This window comes from Hypomesus transpacificus, unplaced genomic scaffold (assembly GCF_021917145.1).
Source record: "Hypomesus transpacificus isolate Combined female unplaced genomic scaffold, fHypTra1 scaffold_27, whole genome shotgun sequence".
Classification (NCBI taxonomy): domain Eukaryota; kingdom Metazoa; phylum Chordata; class Actinopteri; order Osmeriformes; family Osmeridae; genus Hypomesus; species Hypomesus transpacificus.
In genome coordinates, this window is record NW_025813796.1 from 1,819,388 (window position 1) to 1,837,630 (window position 18,243).

At 43.1% G+C, this 18,243-nt stretch overlaps 1 protein-coding gene across 1 annotated transcript; it reads left to right on the top strand.

Annotated features, from left to right (window-relative positions):
- Nucleotides 1-2,729: 2,729 nt before the first annotated feature.
- Nucleotides 2,730-16,651, top strand: LOC124463165 (lysosome membrane protein 2-like). The gene is made up of 12 exons (XM_047014934.1): nucleotides 2,730-3,181; nucleotides 8,292-8,449; nucleotides 9,258-9,405; nucleotides 9,533-9,724; nucleotides 10,093-10,184; nucleotides 10,794-10,913; nucleotides 13,224-13,402; nucleotides 14,899-15,017; nucleotides 15,234-15,307; nucleotides 15,428-15,479; nucleotides 15,600-15,752; nucleotides 16,488-16,651. The coding sequence occupies exons 1-12, from the start codon at nucleotides 3,059-3,061 to the stop codon at nucleotides 16,611-16,613; spliced, it is 1,536 nt and encodes a 511-aa protein (XP_046870890.1). The 5' UTR covers nucleotides 2,730-3,058; the 3' UTR covers nucleotides 16,614-16,651.
- The last annotated feature ends 1,592 nt before the right edge of the window (nucleotides 16,652-18,243 follow it).

Consider the following 18,243-nt stretch of genomic DNA (forward strand, 5'->3'; position numbering starts at 1 on the left):
GGTTCGATTCCCGTCTGTGCCAAATGACGTTGTGTCCTTGGGAAAGGCACTTCACCCTTCTTGCCTCGGGGAGAATGTCCCTGTACTTACTGTGAGTTGCTCTGGATATGAGTGTCTGCTAAATGTAAATAGGACTGTTATACCATCAAGGGGTGAAAGGAATGATTGACATTGATCAAGGTCATTGTAACCGTTCCTTTCTTCATAAAGACTTTGTGCAAGCGAAAAGGTGTATATGTATGAACTACCTTAGTAGTATAATGCGATACGTACATTTTGTATTTCAAAACTTATTGTAATGCATGCCTTCCAATTTGTTAGTCAGCTGAACTGCACTTGTCCACATATTACTAAATTACTTATAGAAGCCTGTCTGAAACCAGGCAAATTGATATTGGTGTTGTTGTTTTTGAAATGGGAAATACAACTTATCTTGATGATCATACTTTTATTCAAAGTTTGGGTGTAGACATCCAGTAGGACGGAGGTCAGTGAAAATCAGATCCAAACAACTAAGTCGAGTCACACATGCGGAGTAACAATGGGCTCAATTAGGGACCCCGAGCCAAGATAATGTCAAGCCAAGTGTGCGCCAAGGTTAACTGTAGGAAAGAACAGAGCTCAAATAGTAAACAGACAAGTTGACTGAGCGGTTAGGGAATTGGGATAGTAATCAGAAGGTTGCCGGTGCGATTCCGAGCCGTGCCAAATGACGTTGTGTCCTTTGAGGTGGAGTCTTGGACACATGGGTAAGTCACTCCATGAAAACTGGGAGGATAAGACAGGTGTTCCTAAAGCATCAACATCCCAAAATTAGTTGGCTGTCTATTGCTAATATTCGGTGTACATTTGTAAAATTGTCAAAGATCTCTACATGGTACCATGCATGTAAGGCTTTTTTGTGACCTTGCCTGAGAACCGATTTGGAGAGGAAGACTTTATCGAGCCAGGAATGGGTGTATCCTTTGGGCTATGAGGTGGAGTTTCCAACACAACATACAAATACTTGAGATTAGCCAAACTTCTTGTCTGAAGGCATGTGTGTCTACAAGAAGCTGAGTATTTTAGCGGATATTCCCATTCTAAAGCTGTTTATATTATCAACCCGCTACCCAAAACACTTTCTTTATTCACCAAGCACATCTGTGTAACCTTGTCTGAGTCTAAATAGCAATAGCACACACAATCTGCAAGCTTTGCATGTCCTTGTACTATACAGAGAAACAGTTTCCAGGCTGATATTGAATGCACATCACAATATTGTAAAACTGCAACAACAATGAACCACAGTTTTCGCTAAACTATCCACAACAATTTGCAATTCTGTATCATTTCACGACACTTTAAATAACACGTTGATGTTTTGTCTTGAATTTCTTCATAACTGGTGATACAATGGCTGGATGGATTGAAACTACAGTCAGTAGGGGGGAAGGATTCGAATACAGAAAAGAGAGAGATGGTGTAACCACAGGATGGAGGAAGTTTAAACATATCTTGTGTCCGACTGTTTTGGCCCAGAAGAGATGGGGTTCCAGCCAATTCAGTGGCCTAGAGAGCCTGAGAATAGCTGTACAAAGCTGTCATTCAATAAAAGTATGAGTAAAACTGGTTGTGAATATAGGGTAATTGGAGTTGATTAATTACATTATATTTTAAAACGGTAATGGATTCTCAGTTCCACTAGATGGCGTCTTAACTTTATCTCACTCATTCAACTGAATGTGCTTTTGGAACACATTTAGCTGTATCTGATAAGGTTTTACATCTGTAAAAAAGCTTTGCATCTGTAAAAAAAAAAGTGTTGGTCAAAAATAATTTGCCCCATGTATAAAACTTTTCACACATTCACAAAATATTTCTACAGATACAAAACTTTTTACAGATACAAAAAATATTTCTACAGATGCAAAACTGTTTTACAGATGCAACATAGTATCCCTTGTTTGACTCCATACAGGCGCAGATATTAACTTTTCACTGGCAAGATATAAGTGCTCTCTTGATTTTCGCCATGTAGTCATGTAAAAAGTCATGTAGACTTGAGCAAGCAACTCAGTGAGCAAAAACCACTGCGAACGAGCACTATTTTATTGCCCGTGCATACCCATGCGAGCGTGGCAGGCGCTCGCTCGCAGCCTGTACAATTCTCAGTTGTTCAATTTGTGCGCGAGTAGGCTGCTACTTTTATCTGGCGATTTGAAAGTATATATTTGCGCGTGAGAAATAATATGATCTGCTGGCGAGCATGTTTTATGCGCTCACGACCATGGTCACTCGCACCTGTTTGGATTGTGTTTACACATATTCACTACTATTCGGGTCTGTCTTGCATACAGTATAGGTCCATAGACTCCGCAAACATCAGTCAGCACCTGTCCCTAGCTTTTACTCAGAAGACATCTGTGGGTATAAATCAGTCGTGTTGAATCGTACCCATACACAGTGTGATACACTATATCGTAAATCTAATTAAATCCTATTCAAATTGTGTAGTGTGAAGAAAATTCAGACCTGCTCCCGACTGAATTCTAGATGTTCTTTAAGTCTAAGAAAGGCTAACTTTATAGACTATGTAGGATAAATGATACTAACAAAGCGTTCAAATGTAACCAAGCAGACGCACGTGCTACCACAGAGTCGTTGAATTGTGACCAATCAACATTCGCTTAGCACAGAAAGGGCATTCGTGTGACCTCCAGCCAGCTACAAATACCGGGTTGCATGCATCGCACATTCATAACTTCTCACTACCGACAGACTTTGCGTTTCTGACGTGTTTACGGGTGTTCATCATTAACCTGAAGCCGTGGAACTGAACGAGTTTCTTTTTGCAGTTTAGCAATTCAACGTTTTTACAATTTGTAAAAAATTGTCTTAGAACACTACAAAAAATTGTCAACAAAAGCACAAGTGTTTTCTTTTTAACAGTCCAACTCGTTTATGAAGTTTAACTTTTAAATGTTTGGACACTGAAGACATTTGAGGAAGCCAGAGCTCCAAGCAGTTTCACCCATCCTTCGCTACTTCAACGCACCGTTTTGTCGAACTCACCATCATGACACGGAAATCTTGTGCAATATATGCAGCGGGGATTGTCTGTGCGCACCTGCTAATTATTGGGATTGGTTTGGTTGTGGCCCAAGTATTTCCAACGCTGATCCACAACCGTTTAAAAAGGGTAAGTTAAGCATGTAACCCATTAGCATTCTATCTTTTTGGAGAAAGTAGCAAATATCCTTGAATGTAACTCTTAATTTTAAATACCACACTAATAAGCCCTTTCATTAACCTACAAGTGCATGAAATTATGAATATTTGACTACACGGAGTGTGTTTTTCTAAGCATTCCCAAGTCTTGATCTGCACGTGGCATAAGGAGAACGAGTTGAACAGTGAGGCTGATAAGTGCAAAGAAAATGATGGTCACTGTAATGTCTGAGACATTTTCACATCGCAGACCAGACTAGTCTGTTCAACACTTCGAAGGCGTTTGTTATTGAAAGCGCCATGTTAATGACAAGGATGTAACGCTAATTGTGTTTTATACAAAGGTGTTTTTGAAAGGAAGGGATCCTACTCTGCCGTAGGTAGGCACTGTGTTGGCCAACTACTGTGGAAAAAGCATGCACGCTTTGTACATAGATGTACACGTGTACATCTATGCGGGTAAAGAGTAAACCAGCAAATAAAAATATAAATGGAGCTAGATAGAACAGGAAATGAAGAAAAGAGGAAATTTACAACGTGTGCATAGCGCCATTGGTTTCTGGAGAAACTCCTTTACACTAGTGTTACTGAACTAGTCTTTGCTTCTTGTAGCTTTTTTTTTTTGGAAGAGCTATACTTCTGACTGGGAGTCTGGCATCCCAGGATAATGTCACAGATTATCTACCAGCATCATCGAGTCATCTTTAACATGTTGTAGCTAGATGGTCCATCCATTGGATAGTATTGCAACATTTGACATATTGCATACTATAGGCTAGTACATTTAAGTACCTGAACAAGTTTGTCTTTGACTTCCAACATAGACTGTATGCAATGTACTATGTTTTTCTCAACAAAAATGTTTGTTTATTCAACAAATAACTCAGTGGTTTGTTTTTGTTTTACCACGTCATTATGCATGCTGCCTCACAGTTGGATGAAAGAGGCAGAGTCCCACACAGCTAAGAATAACGGTTCATAAAAGCGACATGACTATGGGGTTCTCGCCCATCCCAAAGCAGGGCCTCCGCCCAAGGCTAGGCAACGACCGGGCAAAGGCAATAACATGGCAAAGGCAATAACACACAACACAGTGCAGCCGGATTGAATAAGCTGCCACTACTGATAGGATCAAGATGCCGAGTTCAACAGTGGAAGTTCACGCATCCAGTGATTGATGTGTCTTCCCGTGGTCCTTCAGGACGGGGAGAAAGATCCCGCTGAGGCTTGAACTCTCTTGCCCTCCGCTCAGGTGGGGTTTGGGGTGTGGTCGAGAGATTCATGTTCAAAGAGCACAAGACGTGTGGAGAGGGGGAGTACAGGATGTCGGCTACACTATAAAATGTAATGCATTACATGCTCCTCCATTTTCCCTTAAGGCATTACGCCGTACATTGGTTCTCGATGCGAAATGAAGATTCAGGAATTGCCCAGCCTGTGGTTGCTGAGCTGTTTGGCTTAACCCGTCCTTCAGAAACAGCCGTCACATGTAGTCAAAGTGATTAAGCACATGGCATAGTAACCACCAAGCTATGTTTGGTTGCTATGTTGTCTTACACCCCCTTCTGTATACAGAAGCCTCTGTAAGATCAGTTAACTGCAATTGTTACAACGTTACTACTCCTGGTTTGTTGCCAACACACTTCCCACCCTGTGTAATTAAGACTGCTGTAAAACTAATAGTCTCTTGGTTTATGGAGTTGCACTTTAGACCCATCTACATCGAGGTTGGCAGGCTATTCATATCCAATATCGATATGAAATTGGCCTGGAAATAACTGCAAAAGTATTGGAATAGGGTGAAGATACTTTTTGACTGAGGTCTGCAAAGACATGTTTTGAGTTTGTGGTGAAAAGCGTTTTCTGGAGGACTGGGTGAGAGCTCGCTGGATCCCTTTTGTAAACAGCTGCGAGAGCGGATCACATGATCCGTTTGGCAGTTGTGGCGTGTGGGGGAGCTGAGAAGGTTTAAAGAGCCAATGCACATACAGACGGTGTTTGTGTTTAATCTCTGTCGTGGATTATAGTCCTAGTGTACTAGATAACTTGAACTTCCCAATATGTTGGCACTTCTGGTTGATCACACCATACGCAGCAAGTGTCAGAAAAAAAAAAAAAAAAAAGTGTCAGAAAAGGGAGTGAAGTTATTTAGTCATACAAACCCCACATAACCTCTGGCATGATTCTGCCCCCTAACCTCTAGCTTGATTTGATCTGGTAACCCTTTGGCCCCAAAGCTGTAGCTAGGATCATCTTCTTAAGCATAAAGGTAGGAATCCCTGTCTTTCTGTGAGCATGTGATTGTGGCTCGACTATCTCGAGAACCAGACACTGTATGAAGTTGAAAACGTGGCTGGTGTTCAGGACCCAAGAACTTGGAAGTGTCTCAAGTCCTTTTTAAAACGAGCGGTTCGGATATGCGTTCAGGTGCAAGCGATGGAAGCGCTGATCTCACAAGCAACCAATGGGCACTACAATAGCGTTAGCCGCCATGGGTCCCGCCAACTGCTGCTGCACTAGTATCTTAAAAGAAGACACGATTGCATTGTGTTCCTACTGACCCAGTGACTACCAGTCCTAAGGGGAGGAAGTTCAATGACTTTAGTGACCTTGGTTAGCTCTACAGTTCAAGTTTACTCACAGGCTTTAGTTTGTCTGGTTGCTTCATGTCAGGACCGACACTTCGGCCAGTGTCGGTTGTATGTTGAAGACCAGGGTGAGTCATATCCTCACCCTAGTCTTCCCTTCCAGAACCCGAGGCATATCCTGAGAAGCTCTTCCCTTCTCCCTCATCCATCCCTCCTCTTAACCCAGACAAAACGAAACATATGTTGATAAGTGATATTCTTTAACACGCACAGTAAATGTTTAGTCTCAGCTGTCTTTTAGGGTAGCGTTAAGTCATTTATGGTTAGTTTCTCTGTATGTAGTGCTCAGCAACTTGTATATAACTTCTACATCTTACTGAAACTTTGTGTAATCATGTAGGGCAGGGTTGCATGCCCATTCTTACAAAAGTCAGGTGGTGAAATGTTTGTTCAGCCTCTTTTAGGTATTTGCTAAATACGGCCACTTATTAAATAGTGCTCCTCTGATTAAGTGGTGCACCAAATACCCTGTACAACTGAAAAAGCTCCATCAAAAGCCATTTCTAAAGTAAGATTATTCAAAATACATTTACCAATATAATTACAAGAAATTGCATCACAAAGATAAATGCGTCATCCCACACGACTGAAAGTGTACAAATAGCACAACATTTAAGGCATGTGTTCATGATCTCTGACTCTTGCTTTCCTCGGTGTGGTTCAGTGTGGGTCATGCAGGTCCGTCATAGCTCCTGGTGGGAGCTCATGCCTCCCGAGACACCCCAGCAGTTTGGTGTTTTTGTGTGCTAAGCCTCTTTCACACCAGCTTATTGAGTAACTGGGTGGAGGGGTTTGGCTGCCCCATAGTTTGGCTGAATGTTGGTCACTTGAGCAACAGTTAATGAAAAACAAAAAAATGTTTCTGCAGAGCTTTTAATATCATGGTCCTGCATGAGAACACTTTACAGGAATGTTGGTGACCGTCTCAGATAAGATGTGGTGTCACAAATGTACTTTTCATTAACACAGCAACACCTTGTATTTCTCATGCTGAGAAGTGAGGGCAGGGTTTCCCGCTGCACTTTTCAGTTAAGGCGGCCGCCTAAGCAACACATGCGACACGCCTGCCGCCTTAACTACGTTGTCAGAAAAGAAAAATTGGGATATCCGCCGTTGTCCTGTTTTCTCCCTTCTCTGCATTGGAGGACAAAACCCTTTTGCGGGAAACCCTGAAGGGATAACTTGTTATCGCTGTTATTGCTATAGGCCTATACAATAAATGGACGAGGCGCAGGCATAAGGACATGCGTTTCCTGCCGAGTTGAGCTGTCTTGAATTATACAAGATTACAATAAATGCAACCTACCAGCCAATCAGAAACGGAACAGCTCCTCCCCCCTGATTTTGGTACACAAACATTGACGGGTTTGGTAATCTCACGCCAGACTTGCGAGCCCTGTCTAAGTCTGCAAGTTTTATGTTTTTTTGTGTGCAAAGTTGTCCATCTCAGGACCCAAAGATGTGCGGATCCACTTAGCCCAATCCTATCATGACCTTGACGAGGCTCATTTGACCTCAGCTCGGGACATCAACATGTGAGCAAATGCAGCGCTTAAGCCAAAAACTTTGCATTCAAGTGCAAATGACTCAAAAGTCTTGCGTAATAGAAACTTAACGTTAGACTCAAAGGCATTGCTTTGAGAACTTTACAGGACCACATTCTCCCTCCAGCCAAGATGACATTCACGCGGTCCTTACTTGCAAAAGAGTAAAAGGGGCATCAATTGTACACTCCCATACCCTCCTTGGTACACCTTAACAACTCCCGGCCCAAATTAATGATTCCCCCTCAAGACCTTGGATGCCGCCCTTTTGGCTAACAAACTTCACCTTGTGTCTGTTGTAATTTTGTGGCACTGGGATTATTAATTTTGGTGTAGGGGGTTACCGTGTGGTCGCGTTGCCTGGCCACTCAGTGCTCAATCTTCAGGAATGCACTCAGTGTTGGGGGGTCACGGCAGTGCCTGATGGACTGCTGAAATCCTTGCCGATCACATGACATGTCTGCTCCAAGACTGGTTTCCATTGGTTACCCTCTACTGACAAAGGGTCTCTCCAGTACCATTCATGTATGCTCAGCCCACCTCCTCCTTCCCCCTTCCCCACACGTTCCAAAGATGTTTTTTCTCCCGGTGTGTTTTTGTGGAGCTATGGTATTTGTAATCTGTGTAAATCCAAAATTCAGAGAGCTTGGGGTTCTCCTAAAATGGTTAAAAAGACAAACGTAACCAGATTAACTGTCATCTGTATGGTCAATAAAAAAAATGAGATTCAAAGGCATGACAATTGCTGGTTAACCACAGCTCGAGCAACTTATCTGTGATAATGATGTGGTTATCATCACTCAAAGATGGGACAACCAATAAAATAAACCACAAAAACAGACGCCCCCTAGACTAGACAGTAACGGGGCTGCTTTCTTGTTTTCTTCAGGAGATCACATTGACGGAGGGAAGCCGAACATTCGAGACATGGAAGAGCCCTCCTCCGCCTGTGTTTATGCAGTACTTCTTCTTCAACCTCACCAATGCGGATGAGTTCCTAGCTGGAGCCAAACCTGTGGTGCAGCAAATTGGACCCTACACTTACAGGTACTATTGACAACCAGGGCATGTCCCACAAGACGCGAAAGCCTCCTTTTCTATATTAATATAATTCCCATTCAACAAAGGTTTTGACATTATTTTAATAAATGCGTGTATTGAGTGAAATGTCGTTGAAATCACTCCGTGGTTACAATTGCACATTTTCAAGAAAAAAAATCTGTACAAATCAGCTGTCCTTTTCTGTGTCTTAATGCTAGTCGTGTGCACTAGACCTAGTCTACAGTGGCATTGTGCAGACTGGTAGAAGTAGATATTGATTCACCTGTAGACTGAACAAGTGTTATCTGAAAGGATGTACAGCGATAGAACCCTCAAAGAAAATGTTGGAGGTACAGAACAGACCCCCTTTTCCGGACAGAACACATTTTGGTTCTTCCTGACTTGAAAGTGTTTCTATATGGAACCAAGTAGACCCGAAAAGGGTTCTATCTGTTGTGTAAGAAAAATGCTCTTGAATGCTCTTAAATAAATATTAAAGTCCATGGCAAAAACAAATAGTCTGACAGCTGCCAGTTTGTCAGGATGAAAGGTCCCTCATGACCCAAACTATATTTAAATGAAATAAATATTAAATTCATATATTTAAAAAATGCTTTGTGAATTTTAGTTACGTGATGGTATAACCAAGACTTATTTAAGATTCCTATAGAAAACTACAGTCCTGTCAGGGAATTGTCTCCCTGTGTAGCCAAAGCTACCAACCACTACTTTTCAAGATAAGAAAAAAAAACTCAAATTGATTCTCTTTCGCTTTGATCAAAAATGTATTACCTTGTGCCACCCATGTTCACAGGGAGTACAGGCCAAAGGCCAACGTGACCTTCGTAGAGAATGGAACCATGGTATCTGCCTTCAACCCCAAGACTTTTGTGTTTTTGCCAAAAGAGTCAGTCGGTGACCCAGCAAAAGATATAATCACCACCATCAATATCCCAAATGTTGTGAGTTACCCCCGAAGTCACCCAGTTGTGAATGGTGTGTGTGTCCATCCTACCCCCAATATCAGGGGGTAGGATGGGCAAGACTCCCATCCCCTCTCTGACCAGACCCCCATCCCCTCTCCTCCAGGCGGTGATGGAGAAGGTGAGGGACAGCTTCTTTAAGAGCATCGCCGCCTCCGTCATGATGAAAGGCGTCAACAGTGGCATCATCACCAACCGCACGGTCAACGAGCTTCTGTGGGGCTACTTGGACCCCCTGCTGGTGAATGTCAAGAAGAGCAAACCCGAAGTGGAGGAGTACTTTGGCCTCATGTACAAGGTAGGCGGCACTCAAGGTCCCGTTCACATATTTGTGTAAACTTGAACCTTTTTGTACGGATGACGAAATACTCTCATAGGATGAGTATTTTATTTGTTAAACATTCAGATTGAACCGTAGCAAATGTATCATCTAAACTTGAATGTGAACACCTTTTTCAAACTGGTACTAGTAGATGGTACTAGTAGATGCAACTTCAAATCTTTTCATTTAAATCTTTTGGTAATTGTGTTTTTTTTTGGTGGGTAGAACAAGGTCATAGAAGCTCATTCAGGCATTGCTTCCCCAAAATTATTTAAATACCCCAAAAAAAGGACTTATCTACAGCTCCTTATTAAGTGTGTTTTGCTGGATATTTCTTTCTTCAGAAAAATGGCACCAACGACGGAGAATTTGTGTACCACACTGGAGAGCACAATCATCTGGACTATGGCAGGGTCCACTCCTGGAGGGGAGAAAGGTAACATCACACGCCCTCTGCCATCCTGCGCCTGATTCTCTCTATTATAACGCATGCATATCAAACCATACCGCATTCATCATCAGAACACAGCCTCACACACACTCACTGCATGCAGAGACGCATGCTGTGACCTCTACCCATTCAGAGGAAATATTGATCAACAGCTCTGAGGCTCCCAAAAGCCTGTCTCTCTGTCTGGGCCCCATACCAAGTACTGGGAGCGTTGGCTGGGTAAATCTTGTTACTACCCATTCCTATTTGGAAGTCTCTCAATTACTCCCCCCATACCAACTGTTTTATTGGCCCTTGGCTGACTTTATTTAATGTCTTGCATGAAGGCTAAATTCTCAGCCACCTGGGAGTTAGGTGGCTGAGCGGTTAGGGGATCAGGATAGTAATCAGAAGGTTGCTGGTTCAATTCTGGCCCTGGAAAATGACGTTGTGTCCTTGGGCAAGGTACTTCACCCTACTTGTCCCTGTACTTACTGTAAGTCACTCTGGATAAGAGCGTCTGCTAAATGACTAAATGTAAATCTAAGAGGGTTGAATTGAGATACCCTGGGAACGCTCGTCCCAGTACTTTTTTGTGTGTGAATCGCACTGCAGCAAGCTGTCGTTCTGGACGTCCGAGCAGAGCAACTCCATCAACGGGTCCGACGGCAGCGCCTTCCATCCCCTCCTGTCCAAGGAGGAGCGCCTCTACGTGTTCACATCCGACCTGTGCAGGTACCCGGCATCCCATCATGCATCACTCCACCACACCGCTTCCTCGTATGAGCACTTGCTCGAGTCGTGTGTTTTAATGTCGCTTCTCTTAGAAATATCCTAGGTTCCCATATGTGTGACCTATCACCTGGTAAGGAAGTGTATGCGGTATTACTCTGGTTCTATTTTGGAGATGGGAGGTCTGGACTCAGCAGGGAGCGGGGAAGGAAAGGCTTTCATGGCTGCCATGGGAGTCATGTCCACACCTCTGGAATTGTGAGATCTTTATCACAACATCCTGATCACTTGCAAACAGGATCACAGGTCACCCTCTCTGTGGCCCCAACACACAGCTACTCACAGGGGAGGGGGGGCTGACACAAGAAGACTGTAAATATTATGACCGTAAGAACAACGTTTAGTTGTCCTGAATGCAAAGGAGAATATGGAGACATTGGGCCTCATTCTCAAACGTTTTCTTAAGTTTCTTCTGAATAGTTTCTTACGGGCTTCGGAAGTTTTCTGAGCTGTGCTCCCCTCGGGAAGACTTTGCTTAAGTTGAAACTGCGTTTGAGAATGAGGCCCATTGACGGCATCTGTCATATGTCCATCAAATGTGTCGTGGAGAGTAAGGTGAACAGTACATTAACAAGTTGACATGTGTCTTATAAAGGCATCATATCCATCAATACACTATTGGGTTATGCTTAAAACATTGTAAAGGGGCAATGGTTTGTAAGGCATTTTTGGGGTGGGACTAGGTAAAACGGAAAAGGCCAGCATCTGGACAGCATCACTTATGAATTCTTGGAACGAGAAATGTCTTTCTCAAATATTTGGCACATAAGTAGTCTATAGTTTTTTTTTTTTTTTTTTTTGACTTAGATGAAATAGGTCTGCTCAGACAGGTTTTGCAATCAACCAGAAATCTCAACATGACTACAATAATACATACAGTACTGTTTTAGGTTGAAACCCGGTTTTTTTCTGGTCAGACGTGGTCTAGGTGGGCCCCCACAAGGATATCCATGGTATCCTTTGGGAAACCATGAAAACAAGATGCCACAATGTTCTTAGACACAAGAAAACAATGATGTGACTTTAACTCGAGGCGTTGTGTTCTTGTTGTCCAATCATAAATGATTCTATTTTGTCGGGGGGAACCTTGACCTAAAAAACTGAGACAAACCTACACCCCCCCCCCCTCTACACACCCTCCCCTTGTTGGGAGTGGAAAGAATCTGTCAGAGTGGCATCCTCTGGACATGGGCTTGGACTCCTGTCAAGCTTCCCTTAAACGTTTTTGTCTCGACAAACTTTCCCCTACTTCCTCCTACCCTGGATCATCTGGGTTAAAATAGTCGAATGGAACCCTCCCTGCTTCCTTTTACTTGTTATATTTCGGATGCAATTTCAATAGAAAGTGTTGTAGTGATTCACTTTAAACTTTGTACACTTGTTTTTTTTCTCTTTTCAGTCTTCTGAAGTGCTGATATTTAGTTGTCTTTCATGGTTCAGGGATATGAAAAGGAAAAACAAGAAGTAGTCCGGAACAAATGATATATCTGCAAATTATAATTATAACCAAGTCAAGGTGATATGCAGTACAAGCTGAACTACCCGTCAGCTGAAGCGAAAAAATAATGTTTACACAGGTTGAACTATTCTGGAGGAACCACAATGCCTACAGGTGACCTTGTAGGCCCTGACGCATAGCTGGGACACCAGCTGAGGGCATGACCCCCGTGTTGAGGAGTGGAGGCAGGTGCCCTGGTTCACAAGTGTAACACGAATGCTTCACAAGCCATCTCGTGGTGAGCATCCAGCTGCCAAAAGTGATGAAATAGCTGGCTGCCAGGGTAGCTTAGGCTGTGGCAGAACGAGAGTTGGGAGCCAAGACCAACAAGGCGCCATCTGTCTTTTCTTGTGGTGGTGGAGACGGAGGTCGTTATGGATGTAGGATATAGGTGGTCTGATACAGTAGGACTGAGATCCTTCCAGCGTTTGGATGGGACTGTGTGTCTCTTGTTAGTTCACACGATCCACCATAGGGGATCCCTTTACGTACAGATGCTGTACACTCACATGATTGTTCTCTTGTTAGTTCACTCGATCCACCATAGGGGATCCCTTTACGTACAGATGCTGTACACTCACATGATTGTTCTCCTGTCAAAAGGATCTCCCAGGGAGCGCTCTACATGTAACGGCATTTGAACGAATCCTTTGAAAACCCACACTTTTTTTCTCAAATGGCTCTTTTGGGGGATGGGAGGGGATTGGTTTGAGAGTAAATGCAGAACTTTTGAGGGGTTGATTTTGATTCTCTAGGTCGATCTTCATGGAGTTTGAGAAGGACGTGGAGGTCAAGGGCGTCCCAGCGTACCGCTTCACGCCCCCGCGTGACGTCCTGGCCAGCAAGGAGGACAACCCGGCCAACGAAGGCTTTTGTGTCACTCCCAAAGAGTGTCTGGGAACCGGGGTCCTGAAAGTCAGCGTGTGTCGGAAAGGTAACCCTTCTCTCAGCTCTCTCAATAAGAGTTAGTGTTTTACACCCTTTTTCCCTGATTTACTTCAGCCCTTAAAATGATTTGAGCCTATCACCTAAATCCTTCCCCGCCCTCTACTTACCCCCTCAACCACCCGTGTGATACAGCTATACACTTCCCCAATACGTCACCTGACCATGGCTGGCCAACTGGCTGAAATGGCTGTAAGCCCTGTCACCTGACATGCGCTGGTTGGCTTAAATCTCCCCAGCCCTCTCTCATTCTCTCCCAAGTGTTTAACTCGCACTCTGTTATGGATTACTAGGTCGTCAACGGTTCCGGTTCAAATTCAAAACATGCTTCTTCAAGCCCTATAACGGTAAACATGGTGAATGACGATGAACCGATTTCCTGCTGTCAGCAACAAATCAACACCCCCTGGGCTGTCTTAAGGAAATGCTGTGATGAGGTTGGGAAAGTAGTTGGTGGTGACGTGTGGATCTACGCGTGCGCGTGTTGTGACCTTAAAAACTGAATGTCTGTTCGCGCACACACACAGTCTCTCTCCCTCCCTGTCAGGTGACTGTTAGGGTTAATTCCGTTACTCACAGTGCAAACACAGGAGTTGGAAAAGCATTACCTCTGTCCCACTTCTTCCACCACCCCCCTCCCTCTGCAGCATCCATTAAAAACCATATGATCTTAACAGTTATTTTTAGAGGTCGATTTTTCCTGCTATTCTCGTAGATCAATGCAAATCGGTTATAGATGGAACATCCTTTGTTGACAATGTACGGAACTCTTAACAAGACAAGAGAATGTTGGCCAAGTCCTGAATTGGTTCAACAGACTTGACGGTAGCACTCTGTGTACTGTACATATTTGTGCGGTGGGAAAGAGAGATCGTCAGTCTGGGGAAGAGGTGAGATTACATCTCCTCTCCCCCTCAAGGACACCGCTGGCCAACTAGGACAAAGGAGAGTGTGATTCAGGGTCAGCCTGAACATGGATCAGGGTTAGAGTAGCATGGAATTACCATTCATATGGTTAAAGAATCATTTCAGGTTCAGGCCCCTAAATTACTTAAGTATGTTGTAATGTGAGTGGCAATGGAGGGGTGTTTTTACAGCTCTACATTGTGTCAACCTTGCACTTGGTAGGGCAGTATCCACCAGCACAATGTCACGTGATTGCCTTTGCATAGCATTATGGGATAGCTGGCGATGTGAAGAAATGGAAATGGCAACAGCAGTATGGCCAATTATGCATCGTCAAGTTACGTGCAACCATGAGTTTGGCAGGCCAACTAGGCTCATCATGGCCAAAATTCACACCAAAAAAGTGCAACTGGACACCGCCGTGGATAATAGTTGCAACACTGAAACAGCCCGGAAGGTCTTTGTTCAGGAAGTGCTTGAATATTGGCTTTGTGACCTTGCATGTTTCACTTTCCTTGTATTCCTGTATGTATGGTCTATTCAGCTTTTGACCACACTCTAACTCTCTCTCTCCTACAGGTGCTCCTGTGGTGGCCTCTTTCCCCCATTTTTACTTGGGTGATCCCAAGTATGCTGACGCCATTATCGGACTGTCTCCGAAAAGAGAGCATCACCAAACCTTCCTGGACCTGAACCCGGTACAGAATCCAGATTATACTGACTCGGGGTTATCGATCCAGCCGGGCCATCCCATCTGGATTATGACCACCACTACAAAACACACACAAGGGCACAATTGCACCTGCTTTAAATAAATGCCCTATTGCGCCCCCTAGTGTGCTTGTGTACACATGAGCTGCTGTGGCTTTGTTGCGTACCATATTCCATGTTTCAATTGTATTTTCTTGTTTTAGACCACTGGCGTTCCTATTCGGGCCAACAAGAGGGCACAAATAAATATCCTTATCGGCCGAGTCTCTGGCTTCCCGTAAGTGATACTGCTAATGCCTACAGTACCGTACAGTGCTGCAGCACTTACCCATATTCCTGTATGGTGACCGTGTGCTGTAGTACATTTCTATTCATGCTGCCATACTGTCATTCACAGGCAAACCAAATTTCTGAACGAAACCGTCTTCCCTATCATGTTCATTAACGAGGTAAAAAAAAAAGATATTGATTGTGTAACTATTGCAACCTCAATGGCCACTGACCCAAATGTGTACATCCTTTTACGGTCATTGATGACCCAGTTTAAGAACACAACTTTCCTCTTTCAGACGGTTGTAATTGATGATGCATCTGCAGCGAAGCTCCACAAGTTGTTGCTCATCGTCATGCTGGTGTCCAACTTCCCCCTGATCATCGTGGGTATGGGGGCCATCATGCTGCTGGTTTTCATCCTTCTCATGATCCGTGCCCGCAAGCAGAAGGTACTGGGCCAAGTATAGTGCACACACTGTACATGCACTTTCTCAACAAAAAGAACATATTAGAAAAATGAGTCATCGAAAAAGACTAAATTTGAAGAACATTTGTCTTAATATTGTGCAACAAACAGTTTCCCCAATCCTATGATCAGGCCAACTTCCATGTGCCTACTATAGCTACAAATACTGGCATGCAATGTTCCCAGTGACCTTTTAAGTTATTCACCAGACTATTTCTCAAGGGACTCTCTTTGTGTTTGTCATTGTATTGTAGAACTACCCACAATTTCACATGCTTGTCTGCTTATTGCTAACAGTCATTGAATACTAGCAGCAGCTACAATAACACATGGCCAATGTTACAATTGGCTGTGCTTTGTGAGAAATTATTTACTTTTGTAATGTTGACGCAAACAAATGAGTTGATGGTACTGTGTCAGTCAGCTAATCCTCTCAAGCTCACACTAACAGCATGTGCTCGCTTCTTCACCGCATGTCCCTATGCAGAATTACGTGAAACGCATGGCTTTTACTGAGGTGCTGTATTGTGCTGTAAGTCTGAAATATTTAAAATCAATTTCCTCCGTTCTCTTAAACATGTCATCTTGTCTAATTCTAGAGGCATTTAATTTAATTGACACCACCTGTCCTCGAATAATAAGCACAACAAGTCTGCTCTGAATACTTTAGAAATGTGACCATCTAACATGCCACTCCAACCCCTTAAATGTTTTATAGACCACCACCACCACCAAGGAGGACACAGCATATTCTCCCGTCAGCCATAAGGATGGAGAACCACTGGATAACCAATCAAAGAATGGCACATACATTGGCCTGACTCCCAGTGGCCCACAGTCTTGAGGAGTACAGGAGTGGGAGGGGAGGGGGGGGGGGGGGGGGGGGGGGGGGGTTGAGACACACTGGGGTTCAGAAAAGCAGCATAGATTGTAGAGTATCAAGAATCACCCCCTTTATACACATCAATGTAGGCTCCCAAATATTTGGTTAATTGATGTTAATCCCCAAACAGTGTGAACCTAAACTTGCATTCATTCATGCTGTTGTTGAAGGCTGGATTATATAGTATACAGTACTAGTCACACTATTGTTCTCTCAACTGTCGAAATATGCCCAGCCCTCTGACGTGCTGTTTCAGATCATCTCAAAAGGTGAAACCACTCGATGCCTGTGCTGTGTGTGTGTGCTGTTAGATAATTTATCGATATATCATGGAAGAAAAAGGCTTGGATTAAGGACCATAAATAGCAGAGTGTTTCAGTGTTAGTGGAAGTACAGTACAAAGCTGGATTGAATGCCTGAATACCCAGTGGCTCTCAGGGACCATGTACAGCATGGTTAGTCGAATGACTGTGCATCCCTACTCCATAAACTGCGAGCACAATTCTGGTATAATGCCATTCTCAGGGGACAGGACACTCTGCTATGAGCTAGATGAACAATTGTAAGCATGTATACTTAAACACTTTTTCTTTTGGATAGAAATGTTATGGAGGGTTTCCTTTCTTCTTGAGTAACTGAGACGGAATAAAATGTGCAGACTTCCAATCAAAGTGCCATCAAAGTATAAATATATATTTTTGTTTGTTGTTGTTAAAAATGCCCTCCTTTGTTTTACAATTTTTTTGGGGTGGACTAGATATTGATATTGAAGTAACAGCTTAATGGTCAAAATATTCCTTTTTGTGAAGTGGTTCAGAAAGATTTCAGAGTGCATGTCATGAGTTAAAGATGCATACATTCATCTGATTTAACTGAGGATTTACCCTTTTTTGTTTTTATTTACACACCACAATATATCAATTTGTGAACAAGATTTTTTACTTTTGAGCTTGACGCTTGTTGGTGCCATGATGTGGTCAACTTCTCTCAAGGCCTGCACTGCAAAAGAATAGATTGTGTCTAAATGCATTGAAAAGTATTAGTCATTGGTCCTTTACCATTACAGTATTACTAAATACCAATGAATGATGTCCTACATTTCAAAGTTTTAGGTATGTTAGCATGCCAATGTTAACTAAGATCTTGTGTTAACGTATCAGGTGTCAAATTGTATCTGCATCGCCGTTGCTGCTGTTGCTTTTGGGTGTTTAAGGGGAATCATTAAATAATTGTGTATTATGCCTGAAAGATGTAGATATCACACAATACAGATATTTTGTATTTTTGTGGCTTTCGCATATTTTGTGAGGGGAACAAGTTTTAGGATTAGGATCTTAAGATTGTTGCTATTTCCTACAGTATTTTACATAGTGTATTAACTCATTCTTGTATGCAAGTAGACTAACAAGGTCCTGGTGCAACAGCTTGACTGCTGTGGTCCTAGCATGTCCCTGTTATCTGTCAACTTGTGGTCTGCTATGAGGTCTGCTTGAATGAAAGCACATTGCACTGTCAATCATGTTACTTCACTGACGTATCGGATTGTATCATTTCCTGTCCTATTGTATCATTTCATATCATTAGAATGCCT